Source organism: Lynx rufus, unplaced genomic scaffold, assembly GCF_022079265.1.
Source record: "Lynx rufus isolate CCGP_SWC_20201006 ecotype Redwood Valley unplaced genomic scaffold, mLynRuf1.p SCAF_16, whole genome shotgun sequence".
Classification (NCBI taxonomy): Eukaryota; Metazoa; Chordata; class Mammalia; order Carnivora; family Felidae; genus Lynx; species Lynx rufus.
Genome location: NW_025814830.1, coordinates 51,641,620 through 51,665,282, shown reverse-complemented (window position 1 = coordinate 51,665,282; position 23,663 = coordinate 51,641,620). Strand labels below are relative to the sequence as shown.

General features: G+C 41.6%; 1 protein-coding gene across 4 annotated transcripts; it reads left to right on the top strand.

Annotated features, from left to right (window-relative positions):
• Positions 1–1,447: 1,447 nt before the first annotated feature.
• MPHOSPH6 (M-phase phosphoprotein 6) lies at positions 1,448–22,893 on the top strand. Of its 4 annotated transcripts, none has more exons than XM_047078832.1 (6): positions 1,461–1,521; positions 6,163–6,275; positions 6,932–7,044; positions 18,785–18,875; positions 21,623–21,717; positions 22,175–22,893. In XM_047078832.1, the coding sequence occupies exons 3-6, from the start codon at positions 6,935–6,937 to the stop codon at positions 22,308–22,310; spliced, it is 432 nt and encodes a 143-aa protein (XP_046934788.1). In that variant the 5' UTR covers positions 1,461–1,521; positions 6,163–6,275; positions 6,932–6,934; the 3' UTR covers positions 22,311–22,893. The 4 variants fall into 4 exon arrangements, with proteins under 4 accessions (XP_046934786.1, XP_046934788.1, XP_046934787.1 ...); XM_047078831.1 differs by lacking the exon at positions 1,461–1,521 and adding an exon at positions 2,165–2,286; XM_047078830.1 differs by lacking the exon at positions 6,163–6,275 and having other exon boundaries at positions 1,448–1,521.
• Positions 22,894–23,663: the final 770 nt, after the last annotated feature.

The window sequence follows — 23,663 nt, the reverse complement described above, 5'->3', positions numbered from 1 at the left end:
TTCCAAGACCAAACTCTTGATTAGTTTTGGAGGGACACAATTCGACCTGTAACATGATTGCCTCTGCTGTTTCCACTGGGTAAATTACGACAACTCCTGTCTTGTTCTCACTTCAGGACCTTTACAGTTGTGGTCTCCTCTTAGAACACTCTATCTCCAACTCTTCACGGAACAGGTTTTCCTCAACTTTTAATCCTTATAGCACTATCATCTGACGAGAGCCATCCTGGGCCACTTGACCTACAGTAACCCTCAAAGTCACGCCATCACATCGTCCTTTTCTTTCTACCGCGGCACACCCCCTCAGGGCGGCTCTAGGGCAGGGAGGTCTTGTGTCTTCATCCGCGGCTGTAGCCCAGAGTCGCGCACTTCGTCACGGATGAGTTTCTGTAACCACTTACCATGTTAGGATGGCTTTGCCGACCCCGCTGAGAAAACCTGCGGGGGGAGGGGGAGGGGGGCATCTTTTCCCCCAGTTTCCAGAATCTCGGCTCTAACACTTCCTGGCTGTGTGAACTCTGGTTAAGTCCCTGAACGTCTCCGGGCCTCACGTTCCCTACCGACGCGACGACGACATTTTCTTCGTGAGGATTAGGTGAGGTCGCGCAGGTAAAGCACCCAGCGCGGAGGACCCGGGGTCGCGCGGGCTGCCCGCCGAAATGGTATTGTCAGGCCGGGTGTGTTCCAGCGCGCGGCACCTGCGAACGGTGTGGGGCTCGCCCCGGGCGGGCCACGCAGCGCCGAGGCCACCGTCTCTCCAATCCTTTAAGACAGGTGGCCGCCCTGTCCTCGCGCCTTCGCTTTCACGCCCGGCGCTTCCACAGAAGGCTCGTTCGGGTTCGAAGACGCGCACACCCGCGCAGTTTCCCACGCGTTGCCGAAGCCGGATGTGGGGGGCGGGGTCTGCACACGCCTGCCTCCCTCCCTCCCTCCGACTCTGGGCCAGCTGAGCGGCCTCCCCGTGCCTCAGTTTACCCAGCCGCCGCACGGGGTGACCGTGAACGTGGGAGGAAGTGGTATACGTGATAGACTCGGTCCAGCCGGGACGGTGGGGCAAGCGTCTCAAAGGTCTCGCCGGCCCGACTGAGTCGGCGACGTGTGGCAGGACGGAGTCCGTGAGGAGCGGCGATATTCGGCCACCGGCCGCCGCGGGCCGCTCCGAAGGGCCCAGCTGAAGCCGCAGCGGCCGGCGCTAGGACCTCCTCCAGGCCCTCAGACGTCTCCTTCCCCGTGTCAAGTCCCTCTCACCCCGGCACCGCTAGCCGCGTCCTTACCCCGAGCTCCTCCGTGAGGCGAGCGCTCCCTGAGGCGACGCGCGGAGATTCCGGGGACGCGCCGGAGCGCGAGAAACGGGGCGGAACCACGGGGCGGGACGACGCGAGCTGCGTAAGACGACGCCGCGACGCACGCAGCAGTGCGCGTGCGCGGCGGGGGGCTGGTGGTGGCCCGCGGCCCGGAGCAGGAGCCAACATGGCGGCAGAGCGCAAGACGAAGTTGTCCAAGAACCTGCTGCGCATGAAGGTGTGGGGACGCCGGGGAGGCGGGCCGGGCGACAGGGGTACCTGGGATTGGCGACCCGGCCGGGGCCGAGGTGGAGGGCGCGCGGGGCCACTGGGGAGGCCACGGAGGGCCTCCAGTTCGGACGTTCATTCATTCACTTAGCGCTGGCTCTGCCTTAGGCACGGGGAGCTAGGTTATAAATCCCGCGGCTTCCCTCATAAAGCGCGCGGACAGATAGGACAGACACGTAAGCAAGCAGGGTGGCGCAGCACTAAGTGAGGTGATGCTCAGAGCCCCGGGAGTCCTGGGAACTTACTTGCGCTTGGGCAGGAACGGGCCCTTAGGTAGAGACTGAAGGGTCGGTGGGAGGGTGGGGCATGGCAGCACAAACCGAGGGGAAAGCGACTTCAGAAGTCTGAGACGCAAAGACCACAACATCTGTTGAGGTTTCCAAGAACTAAAAATAACTCGATGTGCTTGGAAGACAAGTAGCAAAATGTGGGCCTGGAAAAGTAGCCAGTGGCCACAACATGTGAAGAATTTTAGGCCAGATGAAGGATTTTTTCCCTTTATCTTGTGAACATGATGAGGAAGCTTTTGAGCAGGGGGAGCGGCATCTTAGCTGTGCTTCTTACTTTTCAAAGTTACCTTAACTGCCCTGTAGAGACTACATTGGTGAAAGAAAGACCTGACAAGGGACAAAATTGCAGTCGGAAAGACCAAACAAGAAGCTCTGATGGTCTGGTTGCCATGGCAGCGGGAATGGAGAGAATTATAACAGTTGAGGTGAATGTCAGCTTTAAGCGAAATTGATTTTAGATTCGAAATTGAATCAGTTTAACAATCAAATGATTTTAGGGGCGCCTGAGTGGCTCAGTCGGTTGAGCGTCTGACTTCAGCTCAGGTCATGATCTCGTCGTCTGTGAGTTTGAGTCCGGCGTGGGGCTCTGTGCTGACAGCCCAGAGCCTGGAGCCTGTTTCAGATTCTGTGTCTCCCTCTCTCTCTGCCCCTCCCCCATTCATGCTCTGTGTCTCTCTCTCTCTGTGTCAAAAATAAATAAACATTAAAAAAATTTTTTTTAAAAGCATGATTTCAAAGTGGAAGAGAGGAAAAAAAAAAAAGAGACAAGTGTAGATAAAATGAATACAGGAACTAAAACGGGAAACAACCAGGCCTTCAAACTTGAATAATAACAAAGATTTATACTTTCTGCTCTGTGTTCAGACAACTGTTCTAAGTGCATGTATCAACCCATGAAATCCACATAATAATTCTGTGAAGTAGGTTTAGTTATTTTTCCTCTATTATAGCTGAAGCACTGAAAAAGAGAAGTAACTTGCCTAAGGTTACACAGCTAATAAGTAGTATAGACAGGACCAAACCCAGGCAGTCTGGCTCCATATCCCCTGCTCATAACTACTATTGCATACTGCTTGTCTCTGAACCCTACTGCGCAGTGTTAGATATCATGCTTAAAGAGTAATTTCCAGAAAAAAGGAAGCAAGGCATAAATAATGTTTCGAAAGATTGAAGAGTAAATGTTGCATGTGCCAGAAACGAATGGGGTTGAGCTAGGGTATGACTAGGGATGGATAGGATGAGTGAGGGTGGAGGGTAAGTCATATCATTTATAATTTCTGAAGTTCTTTTTTCATACATATTAGCAAATTTTGAATTTTTACCCAACAGAGTCTTCTTTGACTTCTCGTTTATAATCAGAGCAGTGGAGTGGATTGGCAAAGCAGGTGCATCAAATGAAGATATGCTGAGTAAGACTTTGACCAAAGATCTGACTCCAGAGTTAGGAAGGAAGAAGTTACCTTAAAAAAGTATCAACCCCTACCCTAGTGGTTGGGAAACACTCAACAGGACATTGGAAGCAAAGAAGAGGGGGGAGAAGGTTACACATATTTTCTAGTTGAGTTATCAGCTTCAATCATTGATGAAAAAGAGCTTTTTGGCAGGACAGCAGGAGATACTATGCACAGAGTGGAGTATAATGCACATCCATTCCTACGAGAATGAATGGAGCAGCTGCATTAGGTTGCTGTATCCAGTGTAGCTGTTCAGCCAGAGCAAAGTATAGAGCAAGAATAAAAGAGTTGAGGATTTAATACTAATACAGTTGTTTTCAGGTGTACTTGAAATCCTCTGACTTGGTCAGCTGTTAGGAGCTGGAGATGATGGGGGAAGTAGAAAGTGAAGGATATAGTTGGCAGTTCCCAGTGTCATTTTAGCTCTATTGGACTCTTAAGACAGGAATTGCTGAACTACTTCTGTAAAGGGACGGATGAAAAATACTTTAGGCTTCTGGGCCACTCACTATTGTAACTACCCACCTCTGCCATTGTAACTCAGAACCAAATGAGCGTATCTTTGTCCCAATAAAACTTTATTTACACCACCAGACATCCAGCCTAAGGACTATAGTTTGTGGTACCAGCTCTAGGTCCTCTGTTGTGCGTAAAGCCAAATCACTAAGCTTTATAGAGTGTTCTTAGATGCTGTGGAGTCAGGAGAATTGGATTGCTACCTAAATCGAGTTGCTTGATTTTATATTCACAGGGTGTTCTAGCCTTGCCATGTGCACAGAGCACACATATATAGATAGCTATTTTGTATGCCATAAATACTACTTGACTAAAAATAGGAGATAAAAAAGCAGTTGGGCAGGATTGGTGAGTTGTATTACCAAGAATATAAGATGAAATGAGGCATCTGGGTTTAAAGAGAACCACCCAGGAAAGAGACTCTGAAGAAATAAAGCAAGTCCAGACTTACATTCAGAGAACCTTTATTGAACTCTTCCTGAGTACCAAGGGCAGCCAGAGTCCTAGTTATAATAAGAGACATGGTCTGCTATTCAGAATCTCAGTCTTTTGGGAGACACAGACGAAGCAAAATGAACAATAAGCTAGTGTTTATAAGGCTTTTAGACATAGGGAAAGGTACTCTTTTATGGGAACAAGTCGGTGAAGAGCTTGGCCAAACACAGTCAGGGAAGACTCAAAGGACATGTGCTCTGGGCCTTTACAAGTTGATATTTTGCTGAGTAGAAAATGGAAACATGATGTTGAGTAGCAGAGACAGAAGGACTGGGAAGTACAGAATATGTATTCCAGAAACTGCCAGTTCTTTCCTGTGGTGAGGCTATAGACACAGGTAAAAGGAGAAAGGAAGACTACAAAACACTTTAGAGTCCAAGCATTTCTTTTACATTTATTTAAAATTATGAAAGGGGCACCTGGCTGGCTCATTCAGTTGAGCGTCCAACTTCGGCTCAGGTCATGCTCTCACAGTTTGTGGGTTCAAGCCCCGCATCAGGCTCTGTGCTGACAGCTCAGAGCCTAGAGCCTGTTTCAGATTCTGTGTCTCCCTTTCTCTCTGCTCCTCCCCTGCTTGCACTCTGTGTGTCTCTCTCTCAAAAATTTACGTTAAAAAATTTTTTTAAATAAGTAAATAAAATAATGATGGATTCACAGGAAGTTGCAAAAAATGTATAGGGAGAGCCTTTGTACTCTTCTGTTCCCTGTCTTATATCACTAGAGTACGGTACAAAGCCAGGAAATTGACAGTGGTACAATCCACAGAGTCTGTTTCATTTTACTGTTTTCTGTGTGTGTGTGTGTGTGTGTGTGTGTGTGTGTGTGTGTGTGTGTGAGAGAGAGAGAGAGATTTCCATACAGTTTGTCACGAGCAGATTTATGTAATTACTTCCACATTCAAGATACAAAACTGTTGCATTACCATGAGATTCCCTGAAGCTGTCCCTTTGTAGCCAACCCAGTCTCTTCTTTCCCTAAGCTCTGGCAACCATGAGTCTGTTCTCCATTTCTCTACTTATGTTATTTCAAAAATGTTATGTAAATGGAATCATATAAGATGTAACCTTTTGGGGTTCGCTTTTTTCACTCAGTATTATTCGCTTGAGATCCATCTAAGTTGTTGAGTATATCAATAGTTCCTTCCTTTTTTATTACTGAGTAGTATTGCATGCATTGGAAGTACCTTAGGACTTAACCATTCACCTGTTGAAGAATATTTTGGTTGTTTTCAGTTCTTGGCTATTAACAAGTAGAGCTGCTGTGAATATACCTGTATAAGGTTTTGAGTGAACATAAGTTTTCATTTCTCTGAGATAAAATGCCCAAGAGGGCAATTGCTGGGTCATATGGTAAGTGCATGTTTAGTTTGGTACAAAACTGTCAAGCTGTTTTCCACAGAGGCTGTACCATTTCATATTCTCACCAGCAATAGTATGAGTGATTCAGCCTCACTACGTCCTCAGCAGAACTGGAAGTTATCACTGTATTTTATTTGTAAATGTTTTTCAAGTTTCGTCATTTCATTTAGCATTCATTGGCAAAGCCCTTATACCTAAAAATGCTTATGTTTGGGGGAAGGTTGGAATGAAGGGAAAAGTAATATAGAGCTTGGACAAGAGCTAATTATTGGTTTGCTGTGATCAACCTCTTAGTGTGTTCACTGGTTCCCCTGAGGAAATGTAGTTGTTGTGGGAAGAGACCAGCAGCTGGACTGTGGGTTTCTCTACTGCCCCATTTTGAATTGTACTTTTGCACATTTTAGAATAAAGAGCAGCTGTAGAGATGAGCAGCCTTTCAGAGGATAGAGATACGTGAAGAGCAGGTCTGTGTTTACAGAGCCCCTACTATGCATCATTCATCATGGTAAAAGTGAGGAAGGAGACAATCTAGACAAAGTCCCTGCCCTCAAGGTCTCCAGAAGAGGCAGATGCTCAAGGAATTAAAATGTGGTGAGACTATTTGAGGGTGTCATAGGAAGCATCTGGGAGAGAAATCCCGATTTTGCTTACAGGTATCAGAGATAATTTCACAGGGATGGAGTAGTTTTTCGTATACCAGAAGGGCCAGGAGTTGGCCAGGTGGAGGAGCATGAGAAAGGCCATTCCACACTAAGATCAGCAGGTATGAAGACCATTGGGCTCCATGAGTCGGTGAGAGATTCAGAAAGTACTGAGTCTCTCACCTTCTTTTGGCCCCTCTCACTTTCTGTCTCCCCCTGCCTGTCATGATCTGTCTTTTGTCTTAGCCTTTCCCCACTGGCCACTATGTAAAACTGAAATATTTAGGGGCACTGATTGAATACAGTTTTCTATTGCTCGTTTTACTAAATTAGACAAACTAAAGTGTGGTAAAGATCTTTCTGAAGTCTTCTGTAGGAAGTCCACATACTTTTTTGTGTGCTCTAGTCAGCTCCCTGCTAGTCTGGTGTGATGCCGTCTAGGGCGGAGCTAAGCTACTTTGGTCACACCACCTCCACCCTCACCCCTGAGATGGGATTCTTGGAGAAACGAGGGAAAGCATGTGGAAGAATAAAGTTATCTGTGTTTTCCTCCACTCTAACTTGGGAAAACCAGTTGCTGACACTGATTTTGTTTTGTTTTGACAGTTCATGCAAAGGGGACTGGACTCAGAGACCAAGAGACAACTAGAAGAGGAAGAAAAGAAAATCATTAGTGAAGAGCACTGGTACTTGGATTTGCCAGAGCTTAAAGAAAAGGAGTAGGTTTAGTAGAAATTATATCAGTGATGCTTTGGGCATTCAGAGGGAAATCCCTGCAAATATGACATGTTCATTCCAGTGACACAAAGCCTGTAAAATAATACCTGTTCGGTTTCTTGAGTAAGCTTTGCAAATAGTTTTCTAAAATTATTAAATCTATATAAGTTTTACTTGGATTTATACATTTTTACTGGCCCTCATTTATAACATCATTCTTTTTCTATATTGAATAGATGAATCTAACCCGCTTGTCTCTTATAATAACTGGGGGGCCTTTATAAGACTCTGGTGTGCTCCCTGTCATATTAAGTTTGAAGATTAAGTTTGAAGGTGTGTACTTTAAGGCTCTCCAGTTCTGTGTGAGTAATAGAGTTCTTCATCAAGCTGAGCTTCTTAAAAGCAATTCAAGAGTTGTAGGTTTGTTTCTTTTATTTTTTTTAATTTTTACTGCTGTTAATACCAGTCATCTTAGCTAACATTTATTGAGTCTCTAGCATGTATCAGGAATTGAGCTAAGCACTTTGTATCTCTTAATTATTTAATCCTCAGAGCCGACTTAGGAGCTGGCTACTCTGATTCCATCCCTTTTATAGCTGAGGCATCTGAAGCTTAAGAGAGAATAGCTTGCCCAGAGTCCACCAGCTGGTCATGGCTAATGCTGGGATAACATGCTAGATTGTTCCTCCTGGTTGGTGCTTGATAAATAACTTTCAGTGAAGGAGTGATAGATTCATATCATGCATTGATTTTATCTAAATTCTTCTTAAAACTCTCATTTCTTCTCGTTGCTTTTTTTTTTTTTAACCTTAGCTCTATGGGACAGTAGTTTTATTGAAACTTTGTCCGATGATTGAAGATGTTGCTGATTCAGGCAATTTAAGTTTTTATTTTCTTTACCTAATAATTTTTTTCATTTTTAACATGTTAAAATTCCCTTGTTCATTTGGCTGACCTTCTCTGGATCTTTTCTGGAAGGCTAGGTGTCCTTTAAAGACAGAAAGCATGTCCCCCCCAGGAGATATGGAAGGAAGGTACTTTGTTTTTCTGCTTGCTTCTCTGTTTGCTTCTTTCCACTGCTTCTCAGAGGAAGCAATATGGCAGTGAAGGAGGGGAAGATAATGCCAGAGGCTGTGCAGATTTGGGGGCAGGGTGGCATAGGAAGGGACCATTACTGGTAAGAAGCTGTAATTTAATTTTATACCTTGACTAAACTTACACAAAGTATTCCAGATATTTTGTTACTTACTTTTATTGAAAGGCAGGATGGTTTCTATCCTGTTTTCAGTATTCTTCCCCCCCCATCCCCCCAGCATATTATTCCCAGAAAAATGACCTTTAGGTTCCTTTCCTAGGAGGTAAATGTCTCCATCCTCTCAAGCTATTGTAACAAAATACCATAGACTGGGTAGCTTATAAATAATAGAAATGTTATTTCTCACAGTTCTGGATGCTGGAAATCCATAATCAAGATGTGGTCATATTTTGGTGATGGCCATTTCTTTGGTTCATAGCTAGTGCCTTCTCACCAAGTCCTCACCTGGTGAAAGGGGCTAGGGGTTTCTGTGGAGTCTCCTTTGTAAGGTGCTAATCCCATTTATGAGGGCCCCACCCTCATGACTCCGGCCACTTCTGAAAGGCCTCACCTCCTAATATCATCTTGGGAGTTAAGATTTCAACATAAGTATTTTGCAGGGGATACGAAGAGTCAGACCCCAATGGTAAATAATAAGCTTCTGCCATCATTCAGCACCTGTTTTGTGTATAGATGCGTGTATTGGGTCAAGTTGTTGTCAGGAAAAGATGACACTGTCAAATTGGGTAATTTGAGGAGAGTGTAACAGGTATGGGCAGGACACAGGGAAGCCACCAGGGACAGTGCATTCATCATAGCTTGTGTGATGGGAATAATTTCCACTCCAGGCCCAGAGGATCAAGGGGAGGGAGTGGTTACTGAATCGGAAGACAGGGCATGTGGTGAGTGCATCTTACAAGAGCTGCTACCCTCATAAGACGGCACAGCCAGTCTGAGGTAGTCCCACAGGAAGGAAGCCTGGTTCCAGACTGCAAAGGACCACTTCCATTTATAACATTCATATCAGCCTCCCAAGATATGGAGTAGGGGAAGATAATGAGAAATAAATGTGGAGAGGAAAATGGATGTATGTCCTCAGGATGTGTATTTTTATCCCGAATAGGGAGCCAGTGGAATGGATTGGTTAATTAAGCACATGGACTCTGCAAAGGGGCAGACCTGTGTTTGATGCCCAGCTCTGCCACTTTCTTACTTGTGACCTCGGGCAAGTTACTTAACTCATCTTATGTCCTTTGTATATTGGGTGTGATAACAGTATCATACCTTATGAGAAGTAAATAGATAATATATGTGATGCACTCACCACAGCAGGTCAGCCCTATAAAGCACAGTAAACTCTGGTGGCACATGTATTTCCTTATACTTGATTGTTATGGAATCCGCCCATTCCTTCTTGCTCTTTTGTGTTTGCGAATCCTTCGGTGGTGGTATCATCTGAATTATTCCAGAGGGTCCCTGCTATCTGTGGAATTGGGGACTTTGCTCTAGAAGTCTAGAGGATGCCATTTGTAATGTCAGCCATATCGCTACAATTCAGTGATGACATTTAGGGCTATTCAGTCCACATCTCCCCTTAGGGGATACCCCAGGCCAATGCCTAAACTGTGTAGCGGATTGAGGATCTGGTTGCTTTGCTTCAACTTAGAACAACCACAGGACCTTCCGAAGTCCAGAGCTGTTCGTAAGGGCTGAGGCCTTAGTGTAACCACATCGCTGGTCACCTTCTCCTGCCGTCCTTATTTCCATAGAGGGGCATCTCCCAAACAGCACCGGCCAGTAATACTTCTGCACACAACTCTGTCTCAGAGTCTGTTTCCAGGGAACCTGATAGGAGATGCTTGGTATAAATCCCTAGAAGAATTTACCAGATCAGAGATTTCACTGTATTTTTGCCATATTGATTTTCTCCAAAGGATGTGCCCCAGTGCAGAGAATAGCCAGTTTAATTGCTTTTTTGCCACAGGATGTTGCTTTAAAAGTATGTATTTGGCTACCATGCTTCTTGTGCTTGCATATTGTGGCCTAATGAATGTTAGGAACTGTGAGAGCTGAGATCATACTGTAAACTAACAGGTTAGCTTGCCACAGTTTCACGGATGCTGGTGGAAGGTACAAGACTCTTGGGTCAGACGCAAGGACTTCATTACTCACAGCACAACACACAGTGTGGGTATCTGTTTTGTGTCATTTCCTGCTTGCTCCCCAGATCCCGTGGGGGATGATGTGGTGAGGCCCACCTGTTTGTGGTACCCACAGTAGTTTTGCATCACAGCTGAGAAGTCCTGAACTTAGGACTCCTGTTATCTTTGATACTGGAATACAATACAAGCCAACTTACCCTCGGCCCCAAGAGAGACATTATTATACTGGACATTAAGCAAGTCTGCACTTTGCTCTGAAGGAAGACAGTAGCTCTGCCTTTCAAAGCAGCTCACTATACACACATCCCTGAAAAGATGTTCCAGAGCAAAAGGTCAATTAACGCCTCATTCACAGGAGAGACCCATAGAGAATTGTTTCCCTACCGGGTGTTTTTCCCCTGCTTTGCCATGCATGTTATTTGTGGATTTAGGGCAAGTCTGAGTTTTTTCGAGTACTTTCTCATCTATAAAAATAGATGAAATCAGTAATATCCTGGATGTGTTTTGACTCTAAAATTATAGGGGCGCCTGGGTGGCTCAGTCGGTTAAGCGGCTGACTTTGGCTCAGGTCATGATCTCGCAGTCCGTGAGTTCGAGCCCCGCGTCAGGCTCTGTGCTGACCACTCAGAGCCCGGAGCCTGTTTCAGATTCTGTGTCTCCCTCTCTCTGATCCTCCCGCATTCATGCTCTGTCTCTCTCTGTCTCAAAAGTAAATAAACGTTAAAAAAAATAATAAAATAAAATTATGGGTCCTCATTAATAAAAATTAGGATATTAAAATACAGAATGCTTATAGTTAAGTTTTAGAATATTTAATTTTTTGCTAACTCTATTAATTTTCCTAATTATTGAAACTATCTTGTAGATAACATCTGTGTCCCTTTTTATATTAAAGCTGTTGTGTTAATGGAAACCCCTGGGAAAGGCCTTCTGAGGGAGCAGTGGTCCTGCTGTGAATCCATTCCTGGCCCCTGCTTCTTTCTTTTGTCTGAAGTGAGAGTAGTTATGATGCTTTCCTGAGGGGGGTAATTGATTTGGGAGATGGATGAGGTTTTATCTGCTGCACTGGCCAAGGACCAAGATTAGGCAATTGAGAAGGAATCTCACATTTGTGGAAAAGGCTGAACAAAAATTCAGGAGAATGTGTGCCTGAATTTAGGCTGTCTCAGGGAATGGGAGGTGCTGAAGGAGGTGAGGTGCTGGCTGGACTAGAGAGCCAGGTAGAGAGGAACCCAAAGAACAGAGGTTTTCAAAGTTTTGGGCTCAAGGACCATTGACATTTTGTAAAATTATTTGGAACCCCTGAAGAGATTCCATTTGTGTAGTTTATTTCATGTCGATATTTACTCTGTAAGAAATTAAAATGAAATTTTTTAAATGCTCACTCTACAGGTAGCCTCATTAACATGTTAGCACAAATAACATATTTTTCATGAAAACATAACTGTTTTCCAAGATAAAAAAAAAATTAGTGAGAACAATGGCACTGTTTTACATTTTTGCAAATCTTTCAGGGTCTGGCATAATAGAAGATGTGTGGATTCTCTGGGTGATTTCTCTTAACCCTCGCATTCAACCTATTGTAGTCTGTTGGTTTGGTTGAGGGATATAAAGAAAATCCACCCTCACACAGATGATGTAATTGAAAAGAGAGGAGTATTATAATAGCTTTTCCAGGTAATTCTTCGACGCTACTCCAGAACCCAATAAATAGTTTCTTTACAGTTAACTGCAGCATGGAGTCTCAAAGCATCAATAAATTTTTCATAATCATTAGTCTACCTTACATTTTGAATAGACCTTTTATCCATGCATGATTTCATAACATCATGCATTTCTCGTTTGGAAACTAGTTCGGTGAGTTGTATAGATTTTCTAAATGTTAACTCATTTCATTGTATGATTTCAAAAAACATTCATTAATATTACCATCGGTTTCATCAGAAAAATCTTTTAAGTATTGAGAAGCTATCAAACCCAAGATGCCATACACAAGCTATTCAAAATTCTAATTTTTGCTTGAAAGCTTGAATTTTGTTACTGGCAACAAGTATTGTCAGTTGTTCCTTTGAAGTGACATATATATATACAAATATATATTATGTATTATATATACATATATGTATATATAATATATATATATTTACTATTTTGTATGCAGAATATTGTTGAAGACTGAGATTAATGAAAATAAATTTTTTACTGTTTTATCAAGAACATTCTTATTGGCTTCTTTCCCTTTTTAAAGGCTTTGAAAACCAACAGTGAATAATGCAATGACTACTAGTGTAGTATGGTATCACGACTTTAATTCATGCTAAGGTGAACTTTTACTCATAATTGCTTTTGCACCCTCTGTGTAAGGGTCAACACAGTGAAGAAAACAACATCTTACTGTCACTGTGAAAATAATACTGACTTCCTACCAGCATTCCCTTCTGTCACTCCTTCTCCCTCACGGAGGCCTCCTCCCTGTTGCTCAGACAGGTCACTTAACACTGCCTTCTCAGGACCTTTATCTAGCTGCTCTTCCCCAGCTGTCTTCACATTTTCTTCTTCATTGCCTTCCAAACTTGGCATAGAGTCCTATTTTCATTTTGTAGCCAAATGACAAAACTACAACTAACGTGAGTTCGCTCCTTGCTGAGTTACAGATAAGGACTACACGAGATGGAGTTGTCCACAAAGCAAACTTTATTTGCAGCAAATAAGGAGATCACAGGGAATGACTTCCAAAGCCATGACTCTCCCAAGTAGGGGCAAGTGGGTTTCTTTTACTTAGGGTTAGGATGAATATTCAGAAAGGGGAACTTTGTCATTGCATGTAAAGGCAGACATGAGGCAGTGTAGGCGTGCTTAGAAAACATGCCTGTACATGCATCCTATGTTATGTGAATGAAGCTTGTGCTCCGAGGCCAAGGGAACTGTCGGGAGAGGGGAAGGGACCAATGGGCATGCTCCCACAGCTAGTATAAACTGGATGGGTGGTCTTGGGCTCCTGATACTGGGCCTTTCTTACTTTTGAAACAGCACAGGGAGTTTTACAAGTGGTTTGTTGTCTCTGGTTAGGCTATTTCCTGGCCTGGTAGAGTGTGTTTTTGGTTTCTCTTTGTTCCTTTAAAATCTTTACTGAGAATTTCGCATTTCTTTGTAATTCTGACACCTCCTAGGAAGTTCTGCTAGAAGTGTGCTTGAGCTAGTAGGGCATTAATCACCCAAAATAGCTGGGGGCCTAGAATGACTTCTCTGGTATCACGAAAGCTGTGATTTTGTCTTTCTTTTTCTGGGGACCCCCAGCTCTTTCTGCTTAAAATTTGTCTTCGGTAAAGGTGGAATTGTTGGGTTGTAAGGTTGGCATATATATTTAACTTTATGAGAAACTCTCAGACCGTGTTCCACAGTGATTGCACCATTTTACACTTTAACTAAAGAAGTGTAAGAGTTCTGATTTTTCCAGTCCTTCCAACATTTGAGGTTATCTTTTTCTTTTTACCTATTCTGTCATTCTAGTGGTGTCTCATTATGCTTTTTAATTTGCATTTTCCTGGTGACTGATGTTAAAGAACTCTTAGGTGCTTATTGGCCATTTCTATATCTCCCTTTGTGAAGTCCCTATTCAGTTCTTTTGCCCATTTTTAAAAATGAAATAGTTACATTTTTTTCTACTATCTTCTATTACATATTTATCCATCCCTCTATACATCTGTCAATCCATTTTATTTTTAGTGTATTTCAGAGTAAGTTGCAGACATTTTCTCTCTGAACACTTCAGCATGCATATCATTATGTAGGGTTTTATTCCGTTTTGTTTTTTAGGTAAAACTTACATACTTCTGTAGAGATAGGAGTTCTTTATATTTTGAATACAGATCCTTTAACAGATGTATATATTGGGAATATTTTCTCCCAGTTTGTGGGCTGGCCTATTTATTAATGTTGTCTTTGATGAACAGTAGCTTTTGTTTTGTTTCATTCATTTTTTTGCCTTTTATAGTTAGTTCTTTCTGGGTCCTGTCTAGTGAATCTTTGCCTGTACCAAGTTTGCAAATATAGTTTCTATGTTTGCTTGTAGAATGTTTGTAATTTTAGCTTTTACATTTTTATGTATGATCTGTCTTTGATTTTTATGTGTGTGTGATTTTGTGTGGTGTGAGGTAGAAATCAAGGTCTGTTTTTGTTTTGTTTTGTTTTTCTATAGAAAATCAATGGTCCCAGTACCATTTATTTAAAGAAAATATTTTTCTTTACTCATTGTTTTGATGCTGTGGTCAAAAGCAATATGCTGTATTAGTATGGGTCTTTTTCTGGACTCAATTCTTTTGCACCATAAGTTTTTCTGTCCTATCGGCTTGATTACTATGGATTGCAATCTTGAATCTTGCAGTCTCGAAGTCTTAAAATCAGATAGCGCAAGTTTTCTTTTATTATTTTCAAGATTGTTTTGGCTAGTCTGCATCCTTTGTATTCTCATATAAATATTAGAATCAGCTTACTAATTTCTTTCCGTGATTCCCTTCCTCCTCCAAAAAATAGGATTTTGATTGGCATTGCATTGATTCTGTAAATCAATCTGAGGAAAATTGGTATCTTAACAAAATTGTGTTCTTCAGTCCATACACATGATATACCCATTTATTTAGCTATTATTTAATACCCGTCAGTAATTGCTAGTAGTTTGGAGTGGAGAGGTTTTGTGTATATATCCTTAAATATATCCCTATGTATTTCATATTTTTAATTCCTATTGCAAATAGCCTTTTTCCCAAAATTGTTTGTTGTATTTACGTACGTAGAAATGTTGTATATAGACCTTGTATTCTGTACTGTGCTAAATTGATTCACCAACTCTAGTGGTTTTGTGTAGATTTCTTGAGATTATCTCCATATGCAGTTGTCATCTACAGAGAAGAAAATTAAAACTTTTATTTCCTTTTCTTCCTTTGTTGTTGGCTAGCATCTCCAGTACAATGATAAGAATGGACATCCTTGCATTGTTTCTGATCTTAGGGAGAAAGTATTAACTATTTTACTGTTAAGTATATAAAATGCTGTATGTTTTCCTAAATGTCCTTTACCAGCATGAGAGATTTTCCTTTCTCTTCCTAGTTTCCTGAAGACTTTTGTAAATGGTGTTGTATTTTGTCGAATGATTTTTAATGAGTTGATCATATGGTTTTTCTTCTTTCCTCTGTTAACATGGGAATTATCTTGAGATTTCAGTTTCACAACAACCTTATGTTTCTGAAACAAATCACCCCTTGGTATTCATGTTTTGTATATATAGTTCTTTCAGTTTGCTAATATTTTAATAATGATTTCTGCATTCGTATTCATAAAGGATATTCCACTGTAGGTTTCTTACAATGCCTGTAGTTTGGGCCATAACATGAGTTTGGAAGTGTCCCTTCCTTCTCTTCTCATTTCTTAGTTTGAGTAAAATTGGTATTGTTTCTTCCTTAAATTTTTGATAAAATTCACCAGTGAAGCCATCTGGATCTGGAGTTTTCTCTCATAATAATGAATTTAGTTTCTTTAATAGATAGAGGACAATTCTGATTTTTCACATCAGATACTGTATTTTCTGTTGTAAAATTTCTATTTGATAAGTTTTCATAATTTCCATATTCACGTTCCTTATTTGTGTCTTCATTACATTTCTGTGTTCCTTTAAATCCTTGAACATACTTAATATAACTGTTTTAAAGTCCTTTTTGTACTAATTCCATCATCCCTTTTTTTCTATTTATTTGTTTTTCTCCTGTTTATGGGTCACATTTTCCTACTTCTTTACATGTTTAGCAACTTTTTACTGTGGCCTCACATTATGTATTACCTTGTTGAGTACCTGGAATTTGTTGCCTTCCTTAATAAAGTGTTGAATTTGTTCCATTAGGCAGTTGATTTACATTCCAATCAGCTTGGTCCCTGTTTTTGTTAGAGTAGGTTTTATGGCCTTGACTGTCTTGCTAGATGAGTCCTACTCCTGAAGGGTGACCTTTCTTTTCGATGTCACAGGATATTCAGCTTGGTCCCCCCACTCTAGATAGACACAACTGAAACATTTCCCTCCTTTGTGCAAATCTTGTATTTGTTCAACATACAATTTTAGGGTAAATTTTCTTTCTCAGGGATGGTAAGCTAGAAAATGGCCCGCCAAATAAAATTCACGTCCTCGTCCCTGGAACCTATGTTAGCTTATATGGCAAAGTTGACTTTATTGGTGTGATTAAGTTAAAGATCTCTAGATGGGGAGGTTATCCTGGATTTTCTGGGTGGGCCCTAAATGCAATCACGTGTATCTTTATAAAAGGGAGACAGAAGAGAAGGCAGAGGTTACAGTGATCACAAGCCACAGACTGCTGGCTGTCAAAAGAAAGCTGGAGAAGCAAGGAATGAATTCTCTGCAGCCTCTGGAGGGAGCATGGATGGCTCTGCCAACACCTTGATTTTGGTCCAGTGAGGCGGATTGCAGACTTCCAGAATTGAGAGCATAAATTTCTTGTTTCTTTAGCCCATCCATTTTGTGGTAATTTCTTATAGCAGTCCTAGGAAACTAATGTACCAGGTAATTCTTCTCCTGGAAATTGTTTTTTTCCCCTGACCCTGTTGGACTTGACCTGCATGTGTACAGTCTAGTATTTGGCCAAACATTCAAGGGAAACAAATATGCAAAATTTTGCATAAAGGATCCCAGAATTCCTCTATATATCTCCCCATCTCTGGTCTCTTGACCCATATACTTCATCCCCAAACTTCAATTTCCCTTTTCCTTTCAGTAAGACCGGGCTTAGTTTGGGCTCCCACTCCCACTCCACAGTCTAGATGTTGCCTTCAGTCAGAAGGTGGGCATTCATTGCCTTTAGTCAGAAAACTTACTTCATCTGTTTTTTTTCTCTCAAGCATCACAGCACTGTGCTTTGACTTGTTCGTTTCCTACTTAGTCCTATTTTATCGTTGGCTAAAGTCAGAGGACTAGTTTGATACCAGCTGCTCTCTTAAGGACAGGAGTGAAATAACCTTCATCTTTTTTCCACTGTATAATGTAAATCTTTATCATCTGGCACCACTCTCGAATGTGACCTCCTTGAGAGCAGAGACTTACTCATGGCTGTCCCCCCAGCTTCTAGAACACTGCCTGGCACACAGTTTGGCTTAATAGGTGTTAGCTAAGTGAGTGAATCTTGACAAGGAGGGCCTGCTTTCTGCCAAAGAAGCCAAAATGGCCAGGTATTTACTTTCCCAGTGTTCTTTATGGTTGATCCCTTTATGGTTTCAGGCTGTAGTCAGATATGCTTACCTGGGACTGGGGTAATAAACTGGTGACTCAGAGGAAGCCCTTTTGGAGTCTGAAACACATCTGCATCCTCCTTCCAGGGCAACACAAGTTGCCGCCCAGTGCCCTCTGCTGTCCAGAGATTAGCCCCCTGAGGTGCAGCAGCATTTTTACCAGGATAGATTTTACCATGTTTCAATTGGGGGTTGACGACTTAGCTACCTTTATTTCTGCCTATTTTCCATTCCTGCTCATCCAGCTATCCCAGAGATTCTGTGAGATACCTGCTATCCTTTCAATAAATTCCTTCTCTGCTCAAGTCAGTCATTGTTGTTTATAGCTAAGAGCTCCAGCTAATACGCTCTCTTAAAGCTGGCCGGGACTCTGATTTCAGGGTATTTAATCAGAACTTAGTAAGAAGTTGGTGGGGTTGGGGATGTAAACATCAAGGAAACTGCTTCAGATTTGGAAAATTCAGGGTTTTTTTTTTAATATTTATTTATTTTTGAGACAGAGAGATACAGAGCATGAACAGGAGAGGGTCAGAGAGAGAGGGAGACACAGAATCTGAAACAGGCTCTGGGCTCCGAGCTGTCAGCACAGAGCCCGACACGGGGCTTGAACTCACGGACCTCGAGATCATGACCTGGGCTGAAGTTGGACACTCAACCGGCTGAGCCACCCAGGTGCCCCCGGAAAATTCAGGTTTATCATAGTCTAGGTCTCTATGTTGTGTAGGTATTTATGCCAATTAAATGTGTTTAGGCAAGGCTGTGCCTGCAGCCTCCAGCTCTTGTCTTCTAATGGCTTTGCTGGCCAAGGTCATCAGTTTTTATTTCTACCCCTACTTTAGAAGTCTTACCTTACTGGGGTGCCTGGGTGGCTCAGTCCGTTAAGTGTCCAACTTCGGCTCAGGTCATGATCTCGCGGTTTGTGGGTTCGAGCCCCGTGTCGGGCTTTGTGCTGACAGCTCAGAGCCTGGAGCCTGTGTAGGATTCTGTGTCTCCCTCTCTCTCTGCCCCTCCCCTGTTCACGCTATGTCTCTCCCTGTCTCTCAATAATAAATACATAAATGTTAAAAAAATTAAAAAAAAAATAGAAGTCTTAACTTACTTTTACTTGATTCTGCTAAGAACCGGAAGATCGATTTTTCATTTGAAATCCTGACTTTTATTTGCTGTGCTTTGTTATAAGAAGACATGCCATTAACACAGGCTTATTTTCCTGCTTAGGTGTTTCATAATAGAAGAGCAGAGCTTCTTGTTATGTGAAGACCTTCTCTATGGAAGAATGTCATTCAGAGGATTTAATCCTGAGGTTGAGGTATTAAATATAATTGCTTCCCATTTTAAAATTTTCCAATTGAATTCTTTCTGCTAATAATTGGGTTTAGCTTTTTTCCCACCGGGTAGCATTTCTTCTCATTATATAGAAAATAACAAGTCTTGAAATACCGCCGTAGCTATTTAAAGAAATTGCAGTGTTGCTGCCTCACGTTGTGGTGGAGTTGAGTAGATAATTTAATACAGCAGCACGCGCTCCCTGACAGCGCTTCTATGAGTGTTAGAATCTCAACTCCGGGCTTTTACAAGAACGTCCAGGTTTTATTCATGCGATGCTATTATGAAAAATTGTTTTCTTGCATCTAGAAACATATCTTTTCTAATGGAAAACGTTACTTAAGAATCGAGTAATTTGACTTTTTAATGGACAGGTTTTAATCTGAGCTTGTAAATAGAGTTTTAAATGAATCCTTTGGAAAGTTTGTTTGAAAAGTAAATATTCACCTTATGAGCTGTTGATTTGAATTTCCATGCCTCAGTTTTGTAGAGAAGCACAGACATTCATTTAACAAATATTTATTAGCATTCTGGCACATGTACCAGAAGCCATCGTATCAGGTACTTGGCCAACCAAATGGAGGTTTATGATGTAAATTTTTAGTTTGATGACTATCACGTGAAGCCAGGGATTCTCAGCCCTGCCACCACTGACATCTGGAGCCAGATGATTCTTTGTAGCTGTCTGTGTATTTTGAGATGTTTAGCAGCATCCCTGGCCTCTCCCCACTAGATATCAGTAGTGTGCATGTGCACACACATGGCCCACTTGTGACAACCAAAAATGTATCCAGACATTGCAAAGGTCCCTTGGTGAACAAAACTACCCCTGGTTGAAAACCACTCTATAAGGATGCCTGAAGAGAACCAGAGTTCACCACGCTAATCGCCAGATTAGCTAAATCTTTATTCAAAGATTGTAGGTTTTCTTTTTTTTTCCGTTTTTGAGGATGCATGATAATTAAGATGTTATATTTACCTTACACAAAATCAACACTAAAAGTGTTTGTTTTTAATATGTAATTTCCTTGCCTTGGCCTGCTTAAAGATTTAGAGGAAGAGAAAGAGGGCAGTGGGGTAAAGGGGGAGGCGGGGGAAGCAAAGATTATGAGTGTTCGATGCCCAGGGACTGGGGCTGGGGGTAGGCAAGCCCTCCACAGTATGTCTTGTACAGTGAGAAAAGAAGTTGGCCTGGCCCTTGGGTTCTGATGTGGGAGCCTATTAGAAAATGGCTTTCAGGACTGGTACTCTGAAACACAGAATACATTCTCTCTGGGAAAATGTTTTGAACTGTTTGGCTTACAGATCTGAGCTGTTATGAAACATGAGAAAATTTAGGTATACAGCTGGTTATGAAAAGGTACCAACTTGAGAGCACTTACTTCATTATAAGCAGGATGTACTTAGAACACATTTTTAATGTTGCATGTGTCTTTACTGGCACCTAGCATGGAGTTCATTTATTCGGTAAATATTTATTCTGTACCTGTGGTTCATCAGCCTTCTTGAGGCATTGGAGTGCAGCAGAGAACCAAAGTCTGTGCCCTCACAGAGCTTCTGTTCCCAGAAGTATTTTCTTTTCAGTCCTATAAATGTTGGAAAAGCACCTGAATCTGGTTTCTCTTCTGCTGTCCCTTCCTTGTCCTGCCTTTGTTGTAAAGAAGGTATTGTACATTAAAAAAAAAAAAAAAAAAAAAAGTTTCTCAGGGGGTAACTATCAAGAAAAGGTTAATGTGAGAAAAAGAATGGAGGAGAGATCCGTGGCACGTGGACATCATGTAGAATGTATTATTCACCCTCTTGTTCCAGAGTGAAGCTGGTCCTTCCGGGGATATCAGAGCCAGCCTCCCAGTTCTTCCATCCAGTAATGTGCTGCCCGCCCCCCCCCCTCCAAAAATTGCATTTAAGGGCACCTGGATGGCTCAGTCGGTTAAGCATCTGGCTCTTAGTTTCAGCTCAGGGCTGAAACTCTCATGGTTCATGAGTTTGAGGCCTACATCCATCCCTGTGCTGACAGCATGGGGCCTTCTTGGAATGCTCGCTGTCTCTCTCTCTCTCTCTCTCTCTCTCTCTCTCTCTCTCTCTCTCTCAATAAATTAATAAGCTTAAAAAAATTTTTTTAAAGATTGCATTTAGTATTACTCTTGAGTGTAGTATTCCATTCATTCCCATTTGGAGGAAATTTGAAAGTTTGCTTTTTTCTTTCCCCTGCTCACTAGAACATGTTGGCAGTGTGCCTGCTTTAGATATAAGGAACTAATAAGATTTACGATCAAGGGGCACCTGGGTGGCTCAGTCAGTTAAGCATCCGACTCTTGATTTCAGCTCAGGGCACGATCCCAGGGTCCTGGGATTGAGCCCCACATCAGGCTTCGTCCAGACCGAGCATGGAGCCTGCTTAAGATTCTCTCTGTCTCCTTCTACCCTACTCTACCACTCATGTGCACACTCTCTTTCAAAAAAAAAAAAAAAAAGATTTATGATCTAAAATACAATTTAAACTTATTAGCAGGAAGTCTAATCTAGTGGCACTTTTTGTCTTACTATTTTCTTCATTCAGAGCCGACTTCTGTTAGCACATTGTGGAGTAAAGTATTACAGAGAATTCCCTATAAATTTTGGTGACTCCTGTAGATTCTGTGACTTCTGTTTCTCTACCTTCAAATATAATTGATACCAGTTTCTTTAATAAGCCTGTTCCAGCCCTGATAGTGCTGTTGCATTTTTCAGAAATTAATGCTTCAGATGAACTCCAAGAACAAAACAGAGGAAGTTGAAGGTGAAACAGTGGAGCTCGATGTATCAGATGAAGAAATGGCTAGAAGGTAACGGTCACCTTGGAACCACATTATAATCTGGGCCCGGCATTCTTTGTCTCTCACGTGGGTTCTCTTCTTCCCCACCGTCTTCCTTGGAGTGCCCCAGCAGGAAGATGACTTTCTCCTTTCTCTAAATTGGACTCAGGCAGGTTCATGCCTGTCACACACACTGGTAGTTGAGGGCTCATGACCGGTACTGCTTCTAATACATATTTTAAAATATACATCTCAGTTTATTCAGGATAGTGCAAAAACAAAACACAGTGAAGAATTTAATCATCCACAGAAAAGTTTATAAATTTTAAATCCGTTTATTTTGATCACAGCTTTGATTTTTTTTTATAATCATTGAATATTTGTTATAATTCACTGAATATTTAGTTTGATATTCTTGATAAGACTTGATTCCTATCTTATTTGTTTTTGGATTTAATTAAACTTGTGCTGCATACCGTCTTAACAGATATGAGACCTTGGTGGGGACAATTGGAAAAAAGTTTGCCAAAAAAAGAGACCGGGTCAACTATGAAGAAGATGAAAATGGACACGTAAAACCAACAGTTAAAGCAAAGAAGATGTTCTTAAAGCCCCAGGATTGAAGTGGATGCTTTAAGACAGAGCTCAGGGGTGCCTCATGAGGGTTAGTGTATTGTGGAACTCATTCTGATGGCTTCTCTGTAGTTATTCAAACTGTGATGTTTACATGTAAAGAGGTGGATAATTTTGGAAACATTCCATTTTTGAAACAGATACGTGGTGGATGTTATACATCCTTTGTTTCATGGTGTTCATCAAGAATGGATTTTTAGCCTTTGAGTTTCAAATGTACATAGGGATGTGGCTGCTTCCTAAAGACTTTTTGACTTAAGATTTTTTTTTTAATGGAGCTCTCGTCACTGACCTTGAATTGGCACATATAAATTAAACCAGTGTTTAAGTTGCCCTTATGTTTCTATTTTACTTTAAATTATGAATCATGCCAAGCCAATGTATGCATACATTCTGGAATCAAACATAATGAGGGTTTATTGTATATAGATTCATCAAGAGCAGACATGCCTCTCCAGCCTACAGTACTTGCATGCTACCGAGTCATTGTTGGTTTGTGGAATTATTGGTTTTTGTTTAAAGCTTTTACTTAATAAAAAAAAATTATTCTCTAATAAATTAAGTTTTCATATACTTTTTCTTGTCTCTTATGCTTTCAATTAATTATTTTAGTCTAATTCAGTATTGGAACTTTAATCCAAATACTAACTTGAAAAAAACAGCCATTAACTTAGAATATGGTAATGTGTTAGGTTGAACTGTAAGAAATTGGCTTGTATGGGTCAAAAGCAATCATCAACTTTTTATTTTAATTATTATGAAAATCATTAACCCGTAAATATACCCTGGTAAGCTCTGTTTGGACAAAGAAGTCATTGGCACTGAGGGGACACCACTTTCCAAACCAACAGCTGGCTTGTGTATCCTAGAGGTTTTTTTCCAACATATTGACATATTTTGCTTCTTTTCCGTGGGGCCCTGAGTTTTCACTGGCCCCAAGAAAGAAAATACACAGGGTTTTAGAGTGTTAATTGTAAAATTAGGAGAATCTAGGGAGATTCTCTTGTACAAAGTCACAGTGTTTTCCTTAAGGCGTATTTATTTAATCTGAATGGTATCTCGGAGCTGGTATCTCTGGTGTCTATTCCATCAGCATTGTATGGATGGGAGAAAACTCTGCCTGCCCATGAGTGGCAGGGGTAACCCTGTGCTGTTGCAAAACTGTAACAGGATCAAACAAGACCATTCAGGTAATAAAATAGGATTATCTGACAAATATTGGCAGACTATGAGTTCCAGTGGCTTCTCTCCCACTCATAGCAGGCTCTCACACCCACATCCCCCTCTCTGACCTCTGCCCTGATCATTATACCAGATGGTCACTTCATCACATGTAACATCCA